Source organism: Myxocyprinus asiaticus, chromosome 7, assembly GCF_019703515.2.
Source record: "Myxocyprinus asiaticus isolate MX2 ecotype Aquarium Trade chromosome 7, UBuf_Myxa_2, whole genome shotgun sequence".
In the NCBI taxonomy this organism is placed as follows: domain Eukaryota; kingdom Metazoa; phylum Chordata; class Actinopteri; order Cypriniformes; family Catostomidae; genus Myxocyprinus; species Myxocyprinus asiaticus.
The window spans coordinates 4,720,311-4,745,095 of record NC_059350.1 but is presented as its reverse complement, the minus strand read 5'-3'; the positions used below and the strand labels follow the sequence as shown (position 1 = coordinate 4,745,095).

The following is a 24,785-nucleotide window of genomic DNA, read 5'->3' as shown; positions in this document are numbered from 1 at the left end:
GGCATACGTTTCATCAACTGTTCTCATCAACACATCAGTTGATTTGCTGCTCATTTTCGACCATATACCCATTCCCGCAGTCCCACCTCCAGTCAACTGCAGTGACAGAGAGAAATTTGTACACAGTGAAGGGTGTAGCGGCCTATACTATTGAGTCATCATCAGTAGGCTACTCACTTATATTGTGCCATTAAACCTAAAAGAGAACAGCTACTTACAGCTTCAAGGCTATAAAAGCTGGAAACCAGTTTCACACTTAAACACTTTGTTCCTTTCATGTGGTTGATTTTTGTCTGTGGAAAAGAGAGATTTCATGGATACAACTATAAAAGGATGTTCACCTATCAAAACAAACATTAAATGTTGGCTTGATAAAGCCTTGCATCAAAAAAGTTTAAAGGTTGTATAGGCCTTGTAGGGCTTTACCGGTTGTTTAGATCAGTGTTACTATCAGAAATAATTAATAATTATTTATGTAGTTATTAATTAATATTTAAATTAATCAATTGAATCTAACTCATTAAAACCTCATATGGGGCTCCAGTAAATGTAGTGTGCTATGTTTAGGAGCAAGTTTGGTTATTAGCATTAATTAATAATTATCAAAGATAATTACTAATTATTAAAATTAATAGAACATTGATGAGAATCAATGTTAGCTTTTTTATTCCTTTAAAATCAACAATTATCAAAGATAATCGTTAATTGTTAACATCGATGAAACATTAATTAAAATTAACACTAGCTTACTGATCATTCAAATTCAACAATCATCAAAGATAATTATCAATTATCAAAAATCAATAGAATATTAATAAGGATTAACATTGATGGGGCACCACCCTGGAATCAGGGACTAATAACCAGATAGTATAACAGTCTCAATATTAGATTGTTTTCTTAGGAAAATCGACATCCGAAGAATATCGATTTTCGGGAAAAAAAACAATGAATGAAGGTTTGAATCCGAGCACTGACATCCCGTCAGCATGACACAGGCATATAACCCGTAAGGTGTGTGTGTGACAGTGTGTGTGTGTGTGTGTGTGATTAGTAAGAGAGAGAGAGAGAGAGAGAGATGAGACGATTAAGTGACAGCCCTAAAGCTGATTTCGCGATAGCTGGAGATAAAGCAGCTGTGTTCATTACTCAGAGACGCAGTTTTACGAGAGGGGCTCGTAAAAGTCCTGCGTTATTTGACTCTTTAATGGATGAACTCAGTTTCTGTTTCACCCGTGATGACGAAATTGCACAATCCAATTTGGTTGGACCACAATACAGCAAAACAAATTTGTGATAATTAATACCCTGAGTATTAATAATGAGCGGACATGGTGGTCCGTAAACTGTACAAGCAAAAACCTTGAAACACAAGAATAACACGCTATAATATTCTGTCTCTGCCCAGACGTAAACCTCTTACTTGTATCGCATGAGGACACAGGTAGAATGTGTTTTCCTCCGTCTTTTAACTCTGACCCGGTTCCTTGAGGCTCGGGTGATGACGGGAGGCCGTTTCCTCGCTCTGTCGGCGGAGGTACGGCTGTTGATTCTCAGCGGGCTGGCGGAGAACTCGGAAATGTCGACTTGATTGAAGATGGAAGAGAAATCTCTTCACTTCTGTAGGCAAACGGATGAAGATGCGAATTGCTCTGCGGTCTCCTTCGGATCCGTTTGAGTGTTCGGTTGAACACAGAGTAATCTCAACTCGTCCAGCGAGATGGAGATTGTATGGCTACAGTTTCAAGTCGGATATTACTTCCCTGTCCCACGAGGTTGCACCTGAGAGCAGCAAAAAATCTACATCCATATTCGGTGAACTAAGTCGCTGGAAGCGAATTCTGGACGCATTTCAGAATTATTTCAACTCCTGATGATGTCATGTTTGAGGGACGTTCTGTTGTGTGCCTCATCCAATAGGAGTTGAGAGCTCGATCCTTTAGTGAGCAAGGCTTCATGGATCTGTAGTCTGTTTTGGACTCCCTTTGTTTGATTCTGGTGCGATTTTTATCAGTAAAATTTACGACTTAGAAGGTGGGGGCTTGAGTTATGTTTTTATGACTGTTAGACCTGCCTTGTCTTCTATCTGAATACATGAGGCCCAACAGCCTTATGAATACATAGACAATATATTACTGCCAACTAAAGCCTATATTGGCCAAATAATTGAGGACACTGCATCTACATGCACTTCCACAGTTGATTTTGGGATGGACTTCAAAGACACTTAATCATTAACCTTATAGTTCAATCAATATTCTTTAGTTTCAAACATTGCCCACCAAAATCTACTCAGTTTGAATTTACACGACTTGTATTTCAAATAGTAAACTTACAGTATACTGGCGTTACATTCATCCTGTACAGTCAGAGGGGAACTGACTCCCCCAGCTAAGCCTGGCTTCTCTCAAGGTTTTTTTTTTTCTCCATTAACTTTTTGAGTTTTAGATTCCTTGCACACAGTCGCCATTGGCTTGCTCTCTGGGGGCCAAAAGGCAAATAATTTTAAATGGATAGTTCACCCAAAAATGAAACTTCTCTCATCATTTACTCACCCTCATACCATCCCAGATGTGTACGACTTTCTTTTTTTTCTTCTGTTGAACACAAAGATTTCAGTTCTGTAGGTCCATACAGTGCAAGTGAATGGTGACCAAAGATTTGAGGCTCCAAAAAGCATATAAAGGCAGCATAAAAGTAATCCACAAGACTCCAGTGGTTTAATTCATGTCTTCTGAGGCAATCAAATCGATTATGGGTGAGAACAGACCAAAATATAACTTTTTTTTAGTGAACTTCCATAATGCATGATTTTCAATGACATTTTTCCAAAGAAACTGCTCAGTAAGGACTCTAATTTGAGACAGACATTACCGCATCATTTTCTGTAAAGCTGCTTTTAAACGATGTGTATTGTGAAAAACGCTATACAAATAAAATGACGTGACTTATTCAATATACATTCAATCAGCTGATCTAGTGGGCATTTCTTGGCCAGAATAAGATACAATATGGACCAGATTATCTAGCTGCTGCTTTATCAACATTTATCAGTCCAGAAAATACAATTAGCAGATGTTTTTACTTCTCTGTATTATTTTACTGTTCTTCTAGTGTTGAATCAAATCCATCCATTTAATTAGGACCACAGTCAGATTCAGTTTTTATATGGGTGCCATTCACTTTTTTTGTGCCACTAGAGGAAGCTTTTGTAGTCCTTATTTAGCAACATACATTTTTTTAAAGTGTTTGTGAGAAATATTCACGATGTCATATTTCTTTTGAACTCATTACTTTTCAAATGGTACAACAGAGCTAAAGTCATTTGAAAAAGTAACACTATTTTAGTCCATCTTTACTCCAAACTTTTATATTTTTACAAATACTTTAATTTTACTTTTTCAAACTTTCGATTTAATCACCTTCAACAAAACTGCTTATTTCAAAATACATTGAATAATTTAAGGGATTCTCACACATATTGGCAACTGTTTCAAATGTTCATTTATGATCAAATTAGGGTGATTTTAGTCATGTTTTATCCAATACAATAGCTATTCCACTAGATAAACCAGGTGTTTCTTTTTCCTTCATGGACTTTCACCTTACAGAATTCAAAATTTGATAGAGACAGCAAGATTTGCATCAATGGAATGCGAGTTGATGATCAGAGAGATCAGGTATTAGGGAGGCCAGCAGGGGGTGCTCACCCTGTGGTCTGAGTGAGTCCTAATGCCCCAGTATAGTGATGGGAACACTATACTGTAAAAAGGCATTGTCTTTCAGATGAGATGTTAAACCAAGGTCATGACTCTCTGTGGTCATTAAAAATCCCAGGGCACTTCTTGTAAAAGAGTAGGGGTGTAACCCCGGTGTCCTGGCTAAATTCCCCCCATTGGCCCTTCTCAATCATGGGCTCCTAATAATCCCCATCCATTAATTGGCTCTATAACTCCACTCCACCAATAGCTGGTGTGTGGTGAGCATACTGGCGCACTATGGCTGCCGTCGCATCATCCAGGTGGTTGCTGCACCTTGGTGGTGGTTGAGGAGATTCCCCTGTTCACTGTGTAAAGCGCTTTGAGTGTAGTGTCAGAAAAAAGCTATATAAATGTAACGTTCATTCATTCATTCAGATCTTAAATTTGTTCTTCCTTGATCGCAACGCCAAAACTGTAAGCTGTTATTATTTTCTGTTAGTTCTGATTGATGACAAATTGGTAAATTTTAAGGAGATGAGAATACTACTTGTAGTTTATTCTAGATGATGCTGTTTATCTAGACAGTTTTTTCACCTTGTCCTGTCTTCATAGAATGTGGTTAAGCCTTTATGTGTTTGCCCTATAAACATGGTTGTTCTGTAGGTCTCAAGTGTTCACACCTCACAAAACCACTTTCTTACAAGAACATGGATGGATGGATGGATGGACAAACACTCCAAACAAATGAATTCTCTCAAATGATTAGTGATTTTAGGGTTACATTTAGTGTCTGCAGGTAAGCACATTTATTGCATTTAAATCATATGGAAAAGACAAATATAATCTGACTTTAGGACATACTTTCAGACAAGAAACAACCTATGAAGTTTGACCATCATATTTACTGCACATTTCCGGGACAGTACTGAAATATGTTTTAAACAAAGATTTATCCATTATATTTAGGTCAAACATGATCTTACGTACATTCAAATAATGAAAAACACTTCAAAGCTACTTCACACTCAAAACCCGATGTGTTTTATCGGAGTACGTTGTAAACAAACCCTGGAGCAGTTTGAAATCCTCATCTAAAATTTAATGAGCATTCAACTAAGACTTTGGCATAATGCATTTCTGATGACTGCTGATCCAGTTCAGTTCCATGCAGTGGTTTCCCGCCCTTTTTATATACGACATCATAGTGCAATGTAACAGCAGCCACATATCACACTAAGAAAAACATTTCCCAGTTCATTCAATCCCTGAGGGGCCTAAAATGAGATTGTAAGAAGATAATGAACTGAGTGGTAGAAGGGGCTCATGCCTGATTCCTAATGTTTGATTGGAGTTTCATATTATATTGTATATTGGCTGTTCTAATGTGTACGTATGCTTGTAAAATAGTCTCTCTTCCTGTGTGTGTGTGTGTGTGTGTGCACGTGTGTGTGTGTGTGTGTGTGTGTAAGAGAGACAGGGAGTGGGTGTTTGTTTGTTTGTAGCTGTGTGCATGTGTGTGAATGTTTGCCTTAAAGTATGAATGTTTGTTAAAAGCGGATCATTAGCATCCACAGCCACTCTGTCCAACAGGGGACGTGTCTTGGAGACTTGGGCCTTTGTGGTTGGTTAACATGCTGGGGTCTCCATCCAAGCTTTCGTTCATTTTGTCACAGACGATGTCAACCAGCCGCTCAAACACCTGCTTCACGTTAATGTTGTCCTTTGCGCTTGCCTCAAAAAACTGGAAGCCTGCGAAAATAAAAAGGCAGTAAGAGATATGAAAATAGAAGTGAAAGATTTAAGTTACATTTATACTAGGGCTGTCAATCCATTAAGATTTTTAACAATAAATTATATGATATGGCAATTAATTAATCTAATTAAATCACAGATAAACACATAAATATTTGCTGAGAAAGCCACTCAAATAACAATAATTCAATATATATATATATTATTTGTTTTATTCAATGTACACGTGTATCAGACGGACACTTTGAGCGTCTCACTTTGGTTGCTTCGCATCGGCGTTTTTAGGTCGCTGTGTCAAGTTAAACGTAGTTTGAATCTTAAAAACCACATCTCCAGATCCCTATATTCGGAATTGCGCACCATCCAGCTGCTTGAATGCAAGAACATGTCCTCATCTTGTGCTGTCACTAGTGTCAAGTAATGATGTCCGATTCTTAAACGAATAGTTCTTTTGAGCCAATTCTCAGTAAGTAACCGGTCAAGCCAGTTCACAACATCGAACTAAATCGAACTTTAGTTCTGGGTTGATGACGCAAGACGCACAGCTGAAGTAAATGTACTCGCTAAGCAGCACGTCCAACTGTCCTTCTCAAAAAGAACCGAATGAGCCAGTCCCACTGACTGTCGCAGTTTGCCGAGGATTACCGAGGACGTGTTGATGTTAATGGCAGTAGCCGAATAAAACATTTATAAACCTACAGATGTTTGTTTTTGAATCATTTACAAATAGTTGCAAACGAAGGTCTTGAGAATTACTCGATGATGTTACTAATACAGGCAGGCGGCTCTTATGAGTTACTAGAACGATTATTAACCCACAGAATCCGTTCGAAATGAAAGAAATCAAACCTACATGCTGAATCAAAAGGTCAACATTTCGGTCTTGTCCGACTCAAAAAGAACAGAATGAGCTGGCCCACGAACTGTCAAAGTTTGCCGAGGTTTACCGAGGATTTGCAATGCATTGAGACGTTGAATAAAACGTTTATAAAACCAACAGATTTTTCTTTCTTATTTTAAAAATATTTGCAAAAAGATCTCGAGAATTAAGTAGGCATTTTTACTTGATTATGTTACTAATGCAAATTATAAATAACATATTCGTTCTCTAGTTGTATTTTTTAATTAGACTTAATGAATTGTGTAGCTAACTGTGATGGACATTTTCAAGAAACTGAATTTCATTAACTAAATGCAGATGACTAGTTCGAAATGAACGAGTTGGACTCATACAGGCAGGCGGCTCTTACGAGTTACTAGACCGGTTTTTAAACCAAAGAACCCATTTGAAATGAAGGAATTTAAACTTAAAGGCAGAATATCGAATGTCAGCTCTTCAGTCGTGTCCGACTCAAAAAGAACCGAATGAGCCGGTCCAACCACTTCTCGAAGTTTGCCGACAGAGGAGTCTGATTAGTGAGCATGCATGTACCGAGGAGTTGAGTACAAGAACGAGCCGGGGCGAACTGTACATTTCTTTAATGACAAGCAAAACATACTGGAAATATGCTTATGACTAGTTTTATTAAATGACATTTAAATTGAAACATGCAAAAACTTTTCAGTCGAGAGATTGTACTATTGTACTATTGTTTATTGTGCATGCATATTATATTTTAAATTGTTATAAGCTGAATCATGGTTTCTGGTGAGTTGATTAAGACTAGTTTATTCTCTTTATATACTTTAGACACATAGAAAATATCCACGTCTGTGCATCAGTGTTTGTATCGGGTGCTTTGGGGTGCAAAACTTTAATGTAGGAAACAATCAACATTTGTCAGTCGTATTCGACATGCATGATCATAGAATGACACACTGATGACAATAAACGGCATTATTATTATTATAACTTAATTGAATAATAGGTAAAAATCAGCAATATGTGTTCACATATGACTTTATTTAAATGTTTGAGCGTGAAAACCATGACTCCGTGATGTTAAAAATACGTGCTGGGGGCCTGGGTAGCTCAGCGAGTATTGACGCCGACTACCACCCCTTGAATCGCGAGTTCGAATCCAGGGAGTGCTGAGTGACTCCAGCCAGGTCTCCTAAGAAACCAAATTGGCCTGGTTGCTAGGGAGGGTAGAGTCACATGGGGTAACCTCCTTGTGGTCGCGATTAGTGGTTCTCGCTCTCAATGGGGCGCGTGGTAAGTTGTGCGTGGATCGCGGAGAGTAGCATGAGTCTCCACATGAGTCTCTGCGGTGTCATGCACAACAAACACGTGATAAGATGTGCGGATTGACGGTCTCAGAAGCGGAGGCAACTGGGACTTGTCCTCCACCACCCGGATTGAGGTGAGTAACCGCGCCACCACGAGGACCAAGTAAGCAGTGGGAATTGGGCATTCCAAAATTGGGGAGAAAAGGAGATAAAATAAATAATTAAATAAAATACGTGCTCGAGACGTCATTACATGCAGTTTCACTTACTGCCCCCAACTGAATACAGGTGGTGCTTCAAGCTTGAAATGCTCGGATGGTAGGAATATTCCTTATTATGGTCCAGGGACCTGATTAATTGCCTACATTTTTTAACGTGTCATTTAAATCGACAGCCCTGATTTATTAACAAAATTAAATTATAATTGTGATAGATTGATAGATTCTTAATTTGAAGTAAAATATATTTTTTTAAAGTAATAAAGGCACTCAAGGGTGTGCTACACTGCTTTAGCTGTGACTATATTCACAATATAACACGGTCTCTCATACCTTATTGCTTTATCTAATATCGATTAGGCAATGAAAGTTGATTTACACCACTTGAGCAACACATTTGCATTCGGTATTCTAAAATAAGGCATCTTTGCATTTCTTCCAGTCATTTCTTTTCGCCTATGCCTGAAATTCAGAGGATGATGTGGCATGCCCATTTAATTCGGATCTCCATCCCAAAAAAAAAAAAAAAACTTTCCTTAAAGGGATAGTTCACCCTGAAATGAAAATTCTGTCATCATTTACTCATCCTCATCTTGTTTCACACCTGCATGACTTTCTTTCTTCCGTGGAAAACAAAAGGAGATATGGGTTTGGAACAACTTGAGGGTGAGTAAATGGTGACAGAATTTTCATTTTTAGATGAACAGCCTTTAAAGTGTCAGTGTGTGTGACTGATATTTTCTAATGTACTGTAACATGCCAAGTTCATTAGCCAGTCTCTGGCCGTCCTCTGTGGCCACCAATCTGTCGTCTTCCAGATCACATTTATTCCCCACCAGGATCACCTGAGCATTGTCCCATGAGTACGTTTTAATCTGAGTTGCCCTAAAAAAAATAATAAAAAAAAAATAAAAAATGCATTCACACTCATCTTTCTTAAAAGAATGATATAATAGTGGTCTTCATAGTGACATTCAAATAATCATTCTCATTAACGTCCATGTTTCCATATGCATAGGACTTTTTAATACAATAACAATTGTACGGTTACAAGGGAAGTGATCCCACCAGTCTTGCACAGCGTAGAAGGACTCTTGGTTGGTGATGTCATACATAAGCAGGAATCCCATGGCCCCTCTGTAGTATGCTGTGGTTATAGTGCGGTACCTCTCCTGTCCTGCGGTGTCCTGAGAAAAGACACATTTGCACACACATGCATACACATTAACATTGTTAAACCCCCTGCACCTTCCGCCTATTGTTCTGGCCTAATTTGCTCTTTGGATCAATAAACACATGCTCATAATATCTCGTCCACAAGTTTGAAAGCATTATGTCTTTGGAAAAATGTTATTGCATTAAGTGGTTTGAGTCTGGAAAGCTCAGCACTGGTTGGTTGTCATTATAAGCTTATGGGAAAAATCTTAGAGTGTTGAAAGACATTAAATAATAATAATAATAATAATCAGTGCAGCAAAAATATCATGCACAACTGGTCGATATAGCTAATAAAAATATATGGCTATTTTTCAGCCTTTTGATGACATCTAGTACATTGCAGACAACAGGATTTTCGAGAAGGTTATAGCTGCAGGCATCGTTTCAAAAAGGGGCATGAGCTCCAAATCGCCATTCAAGATATAGGGAGCCCCTAACCGAACCCTTTCCCTAACCTTAACTGTAAGGCTAGGGAGTAACTCCACCCCCTTTTAGAGTAACTCTGCCCTCTTTTGGAGGTTCCGCCCACATTAACAGGTCTCCGGCCTGCAGCTATACCTACTTGGGATTTTCAGGCAAAATTTTGATTATGTTAATGACGCACAGGCTTTAGAATATAGTGTATCAAATTTGACCTTAGTTTTTAACATACACGCAAAGAAGGATCGTGAAACTTGTCTAATCACATGGTCTTCAGGAAACTTCACCAGCAAAATCAATCACAAATATATTCTAAATATTTAATAATTTCCCTAGTTTCATGTTAGTACAGGTTTGAGTAAATTAAACAGAAAATAATTTAGTAAACACAACATAAAAAAAAAAAAAAAAGTTAAGAGTCAGAGGTTTAGAGGTTAAAAGCCACATTAATGTGGTAACTAGGCAACTTTTGATTAGTTTCCATGATACGGAGAAGCCTTGACTTGATTTAGAAAGCTGTGACCTCACCTACAGGGGTTACCATGGTAACTCTTGGTTTGGACAGCTGTTTGAGGGTTGTATATATGCATGCATTGTGTTTTAGGGGATGAACTGAATTGCAACCAATGGGAGTTTGGCTCGAATAGACAAAAGCCTCAACCCCTTTCAACACAGATAAGATGTACCACCTGCCCTCCACACACAAAAATACACACATTGATGGCTAGTTTTACAACAAAGATAAGTGAATCATATCAGACAAACATTCTAGCCCAGTGATTCTCAAATGGTTTTCCACATTCCACATTGGACATCGAGAGTCATCCCAGAATTGACAAAAATGTCCTCAAAATGAAACATTGAAATGTTACATACAGGTTTGGAACAACAGTTTACGTAAGTAAATGATGAAATAATTTTAATGTTTGGGTGAGCCATTTCTTTGAAGTCTGTAAATGTAAATAAAAATGACTCTTCCACATCCATCACTGCATCAATACAGCAGCAGCACTGTGATGACTTGTCAAATTTAAGTTCCACTTCCTCTGTAATGAAATGCCTAAAATTACGTAACTACTCTTTAAATTATGAACTCCTCCCTTAAGTCAAGCAGAGTGAGTACATACGTATGAGTTTACAGCGTATATGTGCGTGTTCACATTTATGTGTATTGAAACAGAAACACAAACACCATCTGACTAGTTTCCTTCTTAGCACACAGTGTCATTGCAGTGTAGTTTCTGTGTTGTAACTAAACGTGACTGATCATTAACTAAACATCTCCACTCACTTCGTCAAAAGAAAAAGCCATTCGTAAGTCCCTGTGTCCTCCACACCCACTAAATACACCTTACTTATACACGCACCAAAGCTTGTCCCACTTTGGGGCTCTTGACAACAGCAGAGGGCCTTAACCGAAACCAAATGTACACTGGCGTTCAAAAGTTTTGAAACACTTGACTGAAATGTTTCTCATGATCTTAAATCTTTTGATCTGAAGGCGTATGCTTAAATGTTTGAAATTCGTTTTGTAGAAAAATAAATAAATAAATAAAAAATACAAAAATGAATAATAAAGAAAAGCTGCCAATAAGTGCCCAACATAGATGGGAACTCCTTCAATACTGTTTAAAAAGCATCCCAGGGTGATACCTCAAGAAGTTGGTTGAGAAAATGTCAAGAGTACATGTCTGCAAATTCTAGGTAAAGGGTGACTACTTTAAAGATGCTAAAATATAACATAGTTTTGATTTTTTTTATTCACGTCATAATTCCCATAGTTCTATTTCTGTTACTCCGTAGTTGTGATGACTTTACTATTATTGTAAAATGGGAAAAAATAATAATAAAGAATGAGTAAGTGACCCCAAACTTTTGAACGGTAGTGTATATTATATACATTATATACACTGGCGGCCAAAAGTTTGGAATAATGTACAGATTTTTCTCTTATGGAAAGAAATTGGTACTTTTATTCCTCAAAGTGGCATTCAACTGATCACAATGTATAGCCAGGACATTAATAACGTGAAAAATTACTATTACAATTACTATTACAATTTGATAAAAAATTCAGAACTTCTTAAACTACTTCAAAGAGTTCTCATCAAAAAATCCTCCACGTGCAGCAATGACAGCTTTGCAGATCCTTGTTATTCTAGCTGTCAGTTTGTCCAGATACTCAGGTGACATTTCACCCCACACTTCCTGTAGCAGTTGTCTTATCGGGCACTTCTCACACACCTTACAGTCTAACTGATCCCACAAAATCTCAATGGGGTTAAGATCCATAACACTCTTTTCCAATTATCTGTTGTCCAATGTCTGTGTTTCTTTGCCCACTCTAACCTTTTCTTTTCATACATGAAACTGGTGTTGAGCGGGTAGAATTCAATGAAGCTGTCAGCTGAGGACATGTGAGGCATCTATTTCTCAAACTAGAGACTCTGATTATGATTCTGATTATCCTCTTATTTAGTTGTACATCTGGGCCTTCCACATCTCTTTCTCTCCTTGCTATAGCCAGTTGTCCTTTTTTGTGGTAATTTCAAGCATTGTATAGCCTTCATTACTCAAAACAATGATTGACTGATGAGTTTCTAGAGAAAGCTGTTTCTTTTTTGACATTTTTGACCTAATATTGACCTTAAGACATGCCAGTCTATTGAATACTGTGGCAACTCAAAAACAAACACAAAGACAATGTTAAGCTTCATTTAATGAACCAAATATCTTTCAGATGTGTTTGATATAATGGCAAGTGATTTTCTAGTACTAAATGATCAATTTAGCATGATTACTCAAGGATAAGGTGTTGGAGTGATGGCTGCTGTCTAGATTTGATCAAAAACGACTTTTTTCAAATAGTGATGGTGCTGTTTTTTACATCAGTAATGTTATATATATATATATATACACACACACATACACACACACACATACATACATACACATATTTACATATGTATATGTGTGTGTGTGTAAAGGATTTTGGTTCGTGGGCAATGGAGTCAGGAGACAACAAAGCAGGTTCAAGGTCAGTCTTTTAATTGTCAGCTTCACACACAATCGACATTAACCGTCGGAACTGACTAAATAATAAACAAAGAAAAGCACTCGTGGCTGCCTGTGCTTGTAGGTCACTCTCTCCACACTCTGATGCTCTGGCAAGCCTTTTCAGGTCTCCCGCCGCCATCACTATAATGAGAGACAGGTGTTAGAGATAATTACGACTCAGGTGACGAGCTTTACCGCTCTCCCTCTCCCGCAGACCAACACATGACCACGCCCCCCATGCCACTAATATATATATATATATAAATAAACACAGCTGAAGTCAGAAGACTCCATATACTTAGGTTGAAGTCATTAAAACTCATTTTTAACCACTCCACAGATTTCACATTAGCAAAACTTTTGTAGTTTTGGCAAGTCGTTTAGATCATCTACTTTTTCTAAAAGTAATTTTTCCAACAATTGTTTACAGACATATTGTTTCACAATTGCCTATATCACAATTCCAGTGGGTCAGAAGTTTACATTCACCAACTTAACTGTGCCTTTAAGCAGCTTAGAAAATTCCAAAAAAATAATGTCAAGCCTTTAGGTAATTAGTCAATTAGCTTCTGATAGGCTAATTGGAGTCAACTGGAGGTGTATTTGTGGATGTATTTTAAGGCCTACCTTCAAACTCAGTGCCTCTTGGAATCATGGAAAAATCAAAAGAAATCAGCCAAGACCTCAGAAACAAAATTGTGGACCTCCACAAGTCTGGTTCATCCTTGGGCGCAATTTCCAAATGCCTGAAGTTACCACGTTCATCTGTACAAACAATAGTACGCAAGCATAAACACCATGGGACCACGCAGCCATCATACCGCTCAGGAAGAGACGCATTATTTCTCCCAGAAATGAACATAGTTTGATGAGAAAAGTGCAAAACAATCCCAGAACAACAGCAAAGGACCTTGTGAAGATGCTGGAGGAAACAGGTAGACAAGTATCTATATCCACAGTAAAACGAGTCCTATATCGACATAACCTGAAACGCTGCTCAGCAAGGAAGAAGCCTCTGCTCCAAAACCACCATAAAAAGGCCAGACTACAGTTTGCAAGTGCACATGGGGACAAAGATCTTACTTTTTGGAGAAATGTCCTCTGGTCTTATGAAACAAAAAAATTTTTGTTTGGCCATAATGACCATCGTTATGTTTAAAGGAAAAAGGGTGAGGCTTGCAAGCCGAAGAACATCACCCCAACAGTGAAGCACGGGGGTGGCAGCATCATGTTGTGGGGGTGATTTGCTGCAGGAGGGACTGGTGCACTTCACAAAATAGATGACATCATGAAGGAAAATGATATGGATATATTGATGCAACATCACAAGACATCAGCCAGGAAGTTAAAGCTTGGTTGCAAATGGGTCTTCCAAATAGACAATGACCCCAAGCATACCTCCAAAGTTGTGGCAAAATGGCTTAAGGACAACAAAGTCAAGGTATTGGAGTGGCCATCACAAAGCCCTGACCTCAATCCGATAGAAAATTTGTGGGCAGAACTGAAAAAGCATGTGCGAGCAAGGAGGCCTACAAACCTGACTCAGTTACACCAGTTCTGTCTGGAGGAATGGGCCAAAATTCCAGCAACTTATTGTGAGAAGCTTGTGGAAGGATACCCAAAACATTTGACCCAAGTTAAACAATTTAAAGGCAATGCTACCAAATACTAACAAAGTGTATGTAAACTTCTGACCCACTGGGAATGTGATGATAGAAATACAAGCTGAAATAAATAATTCTCTCTACTATTATTCTGACATTTCACATTCTTAAAATAAGGTAGTGATCCTAACTGACCTAAGACAGGGAATGTTTTCTGCGATAAAATGTCAGGAATTGTGAAAAACTGAGTTTAAATGTATTTGGCTAAGGTTTATGTAAACTTCTGACTTCAACTGCGTGTGTGTGTGTGTGTGTGTGTGTGTGTGTGTGTGTATATATATACACACTGTATATATCCTGTCAGGCATAGGTGTCAGTCACGCTGGAAATGAGGGGCGTGGCATTTCTCCATCAGTGTCTTTGATCGTCGTGCCACGTCTCATGCATTACCACTGCGTTTTTAAGATGCTATGTCAATTTAAAACAACTTCAACTTTTATAGACGCATCTCAAAAAACTATTGTTCCGTACCATTATGCAAGAATGCATTTGGTGTGAATGGCCCCTTAAGAATGCAAAATAAATAGGCTTGTATTGTTTTATAAGATAGCAGAAAATGTGTCAAATATCTTTTGCTGTTGACGTCAAAAGCAGTGCATCCAACTCCAATCAAACCTTTAGTTATTTTGGTGCAGATGCTAACTAAGACAGGTTGCGTGACATGGCCTCATCCTCCAAAACCACAAACAAATCTATGCAAGCTAAATTACAAATATGACCCAGACTACATTTACTAAGGGTTGATGGGTAAATCACAATTCACTCAATTGCATTTACAACATTTTCAGTTTTCCGATTCAACCTAGGTCCTGTTCAAAATAAAAGAGAGCATATTATTAATAGGAATATATTTCCAATTTTATTTTTATACCTCAAATTGTTCGGCTTGTTAGGGAGAAGTGTGATATTTTCCAAGCGATCAGACTTGGTGGATGATAAAACGTGCAAAAAAAATAAAATAAAATCCCATATACTATTAAGGAAGAGGACTTGGGGTCGATCTTTTGACTTGGACCAGTAAGCAACCAGTTAGTAGTCTCACGTAGTGAGTTAGATGGTTTTTCCTTGTCTAAATGGGTGGTTCTTGGTCACTTGAAGCTGCTATAGACCCTAGACCTATGCCGTAGTCATTGGTCTGGGGTCTATAGCAGCTTCAGTTGGCCAAGAACCACCCATTTAGACAGGAAAAGCCATCTAACTGACATGTACTGTGACCAATCCCAGTCTGTCTTGTCATTACGGGGTGTTTAGGGGAAGGGTAATCAGAGATGTACAGTATTATCCCATAATAAAAGACTGACATGGGGGAAAAAATGTTTTATAATGTTGCACGAGTCTCCGCGAGCGACTGTACGGAAAACACACGGGAGGATAGCAGAAAATGTGTAGAGAGTCCAAGTACAGCACAGAAAATCTCATCACAGAATATTTCACAGACATAACCGAGTAAACAAAGCAGAAAATGCAGCTCAGCTCGTGGATATCCGCTTTACCTTCTGCTACGTGCCTCAAACGAAACTCTGAACAACCTGTCAAACTTAGGCAAATAATGTGATTATTTTGTCATCAAAAGTGCTCATTTCATGAACACGGAACACAATTCGGCTTCCGCGTCTACTCACGGAAGTTCCCCCCCTCCCCCGAAAACCGGTCAATTCCACAATCAAATAAAGAAATCAATGAATTAAAGATGCATAATAAAATAATATTTGACTACGGCTAAAACTAAATGTTAGTTTTCATTACTTTTTACAGTGGACGTCGGTTATGTTTATCGTCAATTCGCACAGGATAAGCAGATAAGTCTATAGGTGTCCATACTGTTTTTACACTGCCGTTTCACGTTATTGATCTATGAGGAAATGTATTTAGCAGTGCTGATTAATTATAGAGTTAACTTGGAATATTTGACAAAATACAACAGATTGCAATGCTGTGTTACTCTCTTGAATTAAAAAGATTAATTAAAAATCTGTTCAAGTTATGTTATTTATTTGTACTTCTGGAAAATAAATCCCAAAATGCAGAGCTACACTTTTCCTAAGTAAAAGAAAACTTGATCCTTTCTTTCTCTTTAAACAGACAACACTGCGCTGTTGCGATCATGCATGTTTTTCTCAAGCGTTTATTTGAGGATGTGAATCGTGTCTTTTCATTTCCTGGTGTCTTTGACCAATAACTTTAGACACAGAGAACTTCACAAACAACAATAGTTTAAGTGCTCAAAGACAGCACAGATTCACTGGCTTTTTACCAGCATGTCAATTCACAGTGGACTACCTTTATCTGGATCATTCAGGGCATTTTATAGATATTTTAAGATACGCACAGCCCAGAAAAAATACTGATATACCCGTTTTGGAAGTGATTAAAATCAATGAGAAGCTCTGGTAATCATTACATTGCTCCACATAAAACTAATCCCATCTGTACAGGGGTTATGACATCATATGGCTCATATGGATAGAGGGTTGCGATTTTACTGACGGTATGTCAGAGGATGTATATTAGGTAAAGCATTATTTGCTATTTGATTACCTTGACTTGTGCAGTTCGTCTATTATCATCCCTCTCTCCCCAATGTTTGGCTTCTAGCACGAGTAAACTTCTCATGGGCTGACAGACAGCAGCAGAGGTGCTTTCTGAATCAGCGGAAAAAGCCCCGCTGATTCTGAGACTGCGGGAATGAACGATTCTCTCATTACTCGTCGCATGTCTCTCAATATAGAAAAACCACGAAGCACAGCAATGATAATTTTCTTAAAATATTAGGCCAAGACTGATTATTGGGACAAAAGGCATCCGTGGGACACGACCCGTAAAATCGGGACTGTCCTGGTTTTATCGGGACGTGTGGTCACCCTTTCCATGAGAAAGCATTTTCCAGTTTTGCATGCCATCTGAGGCTGAAACTAACCAGCTAGCAACCACCAAAAACACCCTAACAACCACCAAGCAACCACCCAGAACACCCTAACAACCCCGAAGAAACCGCCCAGAACACCCTAGAGACCAACTACAGTAACAGCCATCCAGAACACCCTAACAACCGCCCAGAACACCCTAGCAACCACATGGCAATGCCACTCACAGCACCCTAGAATTGTGCCACAGAGTTTTGCACAGGCAAGCATGAGTCCTCACATTATTCAACTAATGGTTACTGGTAGCCAGTGCTCTATGATCACTCTAGGCACAGCTGATGACATGTGGCCGAGCTGTTCAATAGCGGGCAGTGGCGGGCCGTGCATTTAAAGTCTAGGCCTTCAGTGTGATTCATGCCATTATGAAAACACGGTTTCACAATGAATAAGACACCCTATACCTTTGGGCATCATACATTATGTCACAGCTAACATTTTAAAAACACGTCCACTCACGAAAGCCAGAACTTGAAACGACACTTAATGCTCAAGTAAGCCTAATTTTAACTGCAGCATGACTGTTTTGTGAAATGAACATCTCCCGAACAGACATTCAAAAATCATAATTTTTCATATGAATCTACCAAGGAGGTCTATAATACCTGGAAAATCTATCTAATAACATTTGCGATTTAAATGTTGCTTACAACAAATTTCATTTCGTCAGGGCTCAATATCCTGGGATATTCCTACTTGATATCTCCGACCATAAATGCATTCCATTCCCAGATATTCGGAACTGCAACGCTCCCGTTAGCTTAGCAGGGGTTTGACTCTCATTAGAGATGTCTCCTAGCAACCCAAATGATAAACAATGCTGCAGCGCTAGCATTTGTGCTTCAGGTGTACGATTATCAAAAGAGATTATAATGTTTTATACACCCGTTTCTGCAAGCGTTTGTTAAACAAGCTTTAATATCACGTAATGTGGAAACAAACTCATTTATCGATATTACTTAATAAAGTGAATGTTTATCACTTACTTTGTATGTCTCTCTGAGTGTCAACATGTTTGTGTGACAACATGCCCCTGCATCTCTGCGAAATCGGAGTTGAGAATTTCTGCACGAGCCTACAAGTTGTAATTCTGACTTCAAGGTGCATTCCATTGCACTTTTCCTAGTAGGAATTTGTAAAATCCGACTTTCCGAGTTGAATGGAACGCAGCACTACTTTTCAAAGCTTGATCCGACACTGAATGCTCAAGCAGCCTAATTTACACTTAGAAAACTCCTGATGTTGCTATAATAAAGCACTTACCAATTTACTTGAAGTGAAAACAAGTCCTCCTTTCCTGTTTAATAAATTAAGCAATCACACGGTCATGCAGAACATCTCATGTTTTTAAATCCATAAGGATCTCTTTCTCAACGGCAATAACAGCAGTGATGACAGCCGACTCGTCAGCAAGATCTCGCACTTTTCACTCTTGAATTACATACATCACTTAAAGCGTGCTTGCGTCACTTAAGGCCAGCTAGAAGGCCTTGACTGGGACATATCCTAAAGATCACACCTGCCAAGAACAAATAAATCAAGCTGATTGGCTGATGAATCTGACAATCTGACTTAAGTTGCTCATTCATTTGCACTGTTGAGGGATTCTGAAGAAATTCTGAAGGCCTGACAGGGTGGAGCTCAGACTCACGTGCTGCTTCGGGCATGCGATTTGTGAAACAGTTGTCACGCTTTGCTTGTAAGCATCAAGGAATACAGTGCATCCGGAAAGTATTCACAGCGCTTCACTTTTTCCACATTTTGTTATGTTACAGCCTTATTCCAAAATGGATTAAATTCATTATTTTCCTCAAAATTCTACAAACAATACCCCATAATGACAACATGAAAGAAGTTTGTTTGAAATCTTTGCAAATGTATTAAAAATTCACAGCCTTTGCTCAATACTTTGTTGAAGCACCTTTGGCACCAATTACAGCATCAAGTCTTTTTGAGTATGATGCTACAAGCTTGGCACACCTATTTTTGGGCAGTTTCTCCCATTCTTCTTTGCAGGACCTCTCAAGCTCCATCAGGTTGGATGGGGAGCGTCGGTGCACAGCCATTTTCAGATCTCTCCAGAGATGTTCAATCGGGTTCAAGTCTGGGCTCTGGCTGGGCCACTCAAGGACATTCACAGAGTTGTCCCGGAGCCACTCCTTTGTTATCTTGGCTGTGTGCTTAGGGTTGTTGTCCTGTTGGAAGATGAACCTTCACCCCAGTCCGAGCAGATTTTCATCAAGGATGTCTCTGTACATTGCTGCATTCATCTTTCCATCGATCCTGACTAGTCTCCCAGTTCCTGCTGCTGAAAAACATCCCCACAGCATGATGCTGCCACCACCATGCTTCACTGTAGGGATGGTATTGGCCAGGTGATGAGCGGTGCCTGGTTTCCTCCAGGCATGATGCTTGCCATTCAGGCCAAAGAGTTCAATCTTTGTTTCTCATGGTCTGAGAGTCCTTCAGGTGCCTTTTGGCAAACTCCAGGCGGGCTGTCATGTGCCTTTTACTGAGGAGTGGCTTCCGTCTGACCACTCTACCATACAGGCCTGATTGGTGGAGTGCTGCAGAGATGGTTGTTCTTCTGGAAGGTTCTCCTCTCTCCACAGAGAAATGCTGGAGCTCTGTCAGAGTGACCAGCGGGTTCTTGGTCACCTCCCTGACTAAGGCCCTTCTCCCCCGATCGCTCAGTTTGGCCAGGCGGCCAGCTCTAGGAAGAGTCCTGGTGGTTCCAAACTTCATCCATTTACGGATGATGGAGGCCACTGTGCTCATTGGGATCTTCAATGCTGCAGAAATTTTTCTGTACCCTTCCCCAGATCTGTGCCTCGATACAATCCTGTCTCGGAGGTCTACAGACAATTCCTTGGACTTCATGGCTTGGTTTGTGCTCTGACATGCACTGTTAACTGTGGGACCTTATATAGACAGGCGTGTGCCTTTCCAAATCATGTCCGATCAACTGAATTTACCACAGGTGGACTCCAATCAAGTTGTAGAAACATCTCAAGGATGATCAGTGGAAACAGGATGCACCTGAGCTCAATTCTGAGTGTCATGGCAAAGGCTGTGAATACTTATGTACATGTGATTTTTTTCAATTTTTATTTTTAATAAATTTGCAAAGATTTCAAACAAACTTCTTTCACGTTGTCATTTTGGGGTATTGTTTGTAGAATTTTGAGGAAAATAATGAATTTAATCCATTTTGGAATAAAGGCTGTAACATAACAAAATGTGGAAAAAGTGAAGCGCTGTGAATACTTTCCGGATGCACTGTTAAGTTCTAACTGGATAAACTTTTAGTTTTTCTCTATTAGTTTGTAGATTAATTAGGAGTGGAATGTGATTAAAAATACATAGGCAAAAAGGTGATTGAGAATGAAAGAATGAAAAATATTTATTTATTTGGCATGTTAGGCCAGCAGAGAAGGCTTTGCTGGCCCTGAGAATGTGCCACTGATAGTGGGTTATAAGCAAACAGTGCATTCTGGGAAATGCTACTCAACACCTCGAGGCGTTCTCACTCATTTCCTTTGATCAGCAGAAAAGTGCTGTTACTTCCTCAGTCGAGGAAGGTTGCAGCTATGAATTGGCACAGAACAATAATGAACAAAATTACAGAGCCAAAACAATGAGATTAAAGTATTTACAGACACTCTAGATACAGTTGCCCTAACAAATATTTGGACACATGAATGTAATGCATGTATATAATGTAATGTAATGCACTGTCTTTGCATTACATTACATTACAAAATGTCAAACCAAGCTGCATTTATTTTAATGAAATGGCAAAAACACACTTTGAGCAAAACATTTCACAAGAAGCAAGTAAAATCATAGATATACTGTTCAAAATTAAGTATTTGAACACTTCTAGTTGTCAACTTTTCCTGTGCTGAACTTCACCTGTGGTTACTCTGCTAAGGCACCTGTGAGAACTTGAGGGGAACTGACTTCATATATCCACTAAAAATTAACTTGAGACCGGTGGAGCAGAGCAGAACACACCCACGTCAAGCTTATAACAGCAACAACAACAGATACACCCTGGTCGGCATCAAAATGCACAACTAATTTAATTTGATAGCTTTTGTGTTTCTTTTATGTTGAAGGTTCTCTCCCAATTGATTTGGCAGTGTGTGTATGTGCACCAAATTATGTACTAGATGAAGGGGCCATCTGGTTTGTGTAGTTTCTGGATATTTTGTAACATTAACTATCGTTGCTGACCCACACCAATGAAACACACACACGTCCACCTAGATTATCTTGATCAAGGTCTCGCGAAGTCATACTGACACATCCATACTGGGTCCTCTTTTCTCAACATTGAACTTTGGCAATACAATTTTTTTGGCTGCATTTGAGAAATATGCATACTAAAGGAAACAATGTGGTCCTGTTCTTTTCTTCCAAAATAAATACAATAATTATGAATAGGCAACACAACTGGCATCTCTCGCAGAGCCAGACTTCGGACATAAAGTCTGCTCCAAATTAGCCGCTTTTCCACTATCAGGCCAAATGAGGGCGTGCTAGTGCATGCCAGGGCCAGTTGCATTCCCACTGTCACTTCCGGGGCTTCATCTTGCCTTCTCGGGGGTTTCTCTGGGCCAACGGCCAATGGCCTTGGGCCAAACAAGGCCAACCGGGGATTGATGCGGGTTCAATGTCAAAGGCGGAGTTTAACCGAATTTGTCAGGGTATGTATCCAGCGCACAGCGGTACAGGTTGGGAAAAAAAAAAAAAAAAAAAAAAAAAAGTGAGCACAGTACAAATCCGTTAAAATGCCCAATGGACAAAGCGGTGCCCAAAGAAATTACTTTCCATGGTTCGGTGAACTTTCATAGACTGTGTGCTAGGACATTGTCCCGCTGTTAGTGGAGATACCACTCGGGACATCATGGCAGTTACAGTAGGCGAGTTGTTATCGCTAATTTATCTAGCTAGCTAGCTATATAAACTCGATATTCTAGATAACTAGATAACATGATACCGCAGCTTGAGCTTTCCTTTTGCTTGTGAAATGAGCGAGGTTTGTGCCGTTGGCACCAGGGCGGTATATTAAGTTTTAGGGCAACGCACCGGGGCTATTGGCCTGACGATGGGAACGCAGATCGATTTTGGTCTTGCGGCTCGAGGCTATTGACCCCGGCTGGCCAGTTGATAGCCCTGGCTCGCACCGGCCTGATAGTGGAAAAGCGGCTATTGAAACATATTCTGGAACTGCTTACCTAGACAGGAAGAGACCATCGGACTGAAACAAAGCTGTTTAAGCCATAAAATTTAAAAAAGTTGATCCCACAATAATACAAATTCAAAATACGGTGCGCAATCTCCTCAAGCGGTTGCGCAGAAAACAGAATATTTTATAAAAAATGATTAAAAAAAATTAAAATAAAATAACCCTATGAACGCCTATTCCCAGAAGTTGTGTTGCAGCCGGATATTTTGCTTGGAGCTTCCGATTTCTTTAAAAGTGGTGTTCAGAAAGGTTTACATAAATACTACTTCCCTAATGCCATCCTCATAAAACTGCACAAATTATTTCCCATCTCACTGATCAATATCATTCCCAGGTCTCAACATTCCCACTCACCCATATCTGCAGTTTCACTCGTTTCTCATTGCGGTGCACCGTTTTGACTTTAAAGTCGATGCCAACTGTGCTGACGAAGGCCGACGTGAAGGAGTCATCTGCGTAACGGAACAGGAAACTGGTTTTTCCCACACTGCTGTTTCCGATGATGAGGAGCTTGAACATGTAGTCAAAATTCTGATCGGTCACGTCCTTCTGCACCTGCGTCTGATGGACAGTACTGTTGGCAGATGCCATCTAGAAGTATGGAGGGGAAGTGAACATGTTAGACAAGCAATTGTAGAGTCACCAGTCAAGGGCTATATTCGGAATGGAATACTAGCTTACTACTTAGTGAACACTGTGCAGTATACACTGTATACACACATATTAAAACACTTTTCTTTTTATTTATTTTTTTTTAAATAGTACGTGAAACAGCATTGGGCTATACCACAATAAACAGCTTTAAACTGTAGTAAATGCTACATTGTTGTCATATGAACTGTGTTTATGTCTGTATATACTGTATGTGTCTTAACATTTGGCAAGTAGTCAATGAGTCTGAAAAAAAGAGGTTACTTTCGGTGTAGTATGCTCTGTTGTACAGGTAGACCAATATATCGGTTTTTCCGATTATTTTTCTGATTCCGTTGTACTTGCTCGTTTTGATTATTGGTGGGGGGGGGTTGGGGTTAATTACAACTAAATGACCCCTGGGGACATTTAATTGTGAACCAGCTACAAAAAGAACACACAAGTGGCATAGACTACTTTTATTGGTCTTTTTTTGTCAACAGACATGGTCACTACAAACTGTCGTTGAATGGAATAGTAACTATTCAATAGAAAATATATATATATATATATTTTTTAAATATCCTGCTCAAGGCTCCTTGATCACACAAACACTTGAGTAAATGTATACCTGTGAAGTGCACCTGAAGAGGGCGTTACCAGGATATGACACACCTTACACATATGAATGAACACAATGCTTTGGTGCCATAGTGGTCTATGCCATTTAAAATAAATCGACAAGAAATACCCATTTGCACAGGCAAAGATTAAAATATATTAATTACACGTTTCTGATGAAGTGACACAACCATACTGCTGCCCACACCCTGAATTACACCTATAGGCACATGCCAATTTGTCAAACACATCGCCAAAAGCCATCAATAAGAAGGATCTCTTATCATAATATTGCATGTTAACAATTACTGAACTGCTGTGATGAAAGGAAATAAACGGAATGGAAGCGGCTCCTATCCAGTCATGTTTCCATATGGACTGCTTTCTTACACATGTCTCTACCGTAAATGATAAAAGAAAAATGTATATCCCTAAGGCACGAACATAATATGTTGACTGACCTTATCCAGCTGTTTTTGGTGGTTTCTTATAGTATAAAGTTGACTATGCGCTGTTCCTCAGCTGGTTTCGGACATCCAGTGGCCGCGTCCGCAGTATGCGCCGCTGTGATCAGATCAGAAACACTTTCGCTTTTGCCGCAAAACACACTGAAAAAGGTCCACTCACTCGCATTATCTGTTTAAAACCCGACCATTCCCTTTTCTTAAGTGGGGCGTTGCAAAATCAGAGAATTGATGTCTCACGCCTGCAGCGACCTGGCTTTCGACCAGTTTTTATTAATGCTGACGGCGCCTTGAAACGGCGAAAGGCTGTTTCCAGATCAGTCAGCAGCCTTGGCGAGCTTCCAGCATGCACGTACAGAATCACAAATCAACAGGTCCTCTATCAGCCAGCTGCCTTTGAGTGCATTATTATTGTCTACATACGGGTCATTCTACGAAACGTCGAGTGCTTTTCCATTCTGAAAAAGTACATTTCAGTAAGATTTTAAACATTCTATTATGTGTTTTAGTGTTAATAAATGGTATTATGTCGTCACAAGGTAAATTAATATATTTGGCATAATTATATAACAGGTTGACATGCAGGGTTGGGAAGTAACGGAATACATGTAACGGGATTACGTATTTAAAATACAAAATATAAGTAACTGTATTCCACTACAATTACAATTTAAATCATTGGTAATTAGAATACAG

General features: G+C 39.2%; 1 protein-coding gene across 1 annotated transcript; it reads right to left on the bottom strand.

Moving 5' to 3' along the window:
• Positions 1-4,465: 4,465 nt before the first annotated feature.
• On the bottom strand, positions 4,466-24,363 carry rab3da (RAB3D, member RAS oncogene family, a). The gene is made up of 5 exons (XM_051702711.1): positions 24,087-24,363; positions 22,729-22,965; positions 8,909-9,027; positions 8,601-8,725; positions 4,466-5,450 (listed from the first exon to the last, which is right to left on the bottom strand). Exons 2-5 carry the CDS (start codon positions 22,963-22,965, stop codon positions 5,263-5,265), a joined length of 669 nt encoding a protein of 222 aa, XP_051558671.1. The 5' UTR covers positions 24,087-24,363; the 3' UTR covers positions 4,466-5,262.
• Positions 24,364-24,785: the final 422 nt, after the last annotated feature.

Bases quoted from the DNA above. Each gene is read 5' to 3' on its own strand.
- rab3da (XM_051702711.1), bottom strand. From the start codon at position 22,965: ATGGCATCTGCCAACAGTACTGTCCATCAGACGCAGGTGCAGAAGGAC. The intron at 9,028-22,728 runs GTGAGTGGGAAT...GTCTTTTCTCAG, and splicing joins GAGTGAAACTGCAGATATGG to GACACCGCAGGACAGGAGAG. The intron at 8,726-8,908 runs GTGGGATCACTT...TATTTTTTTTAG, and splicing joins TTCTACGCTGTGCAAGACTG to GGCAACTCAGATTAAAACGT.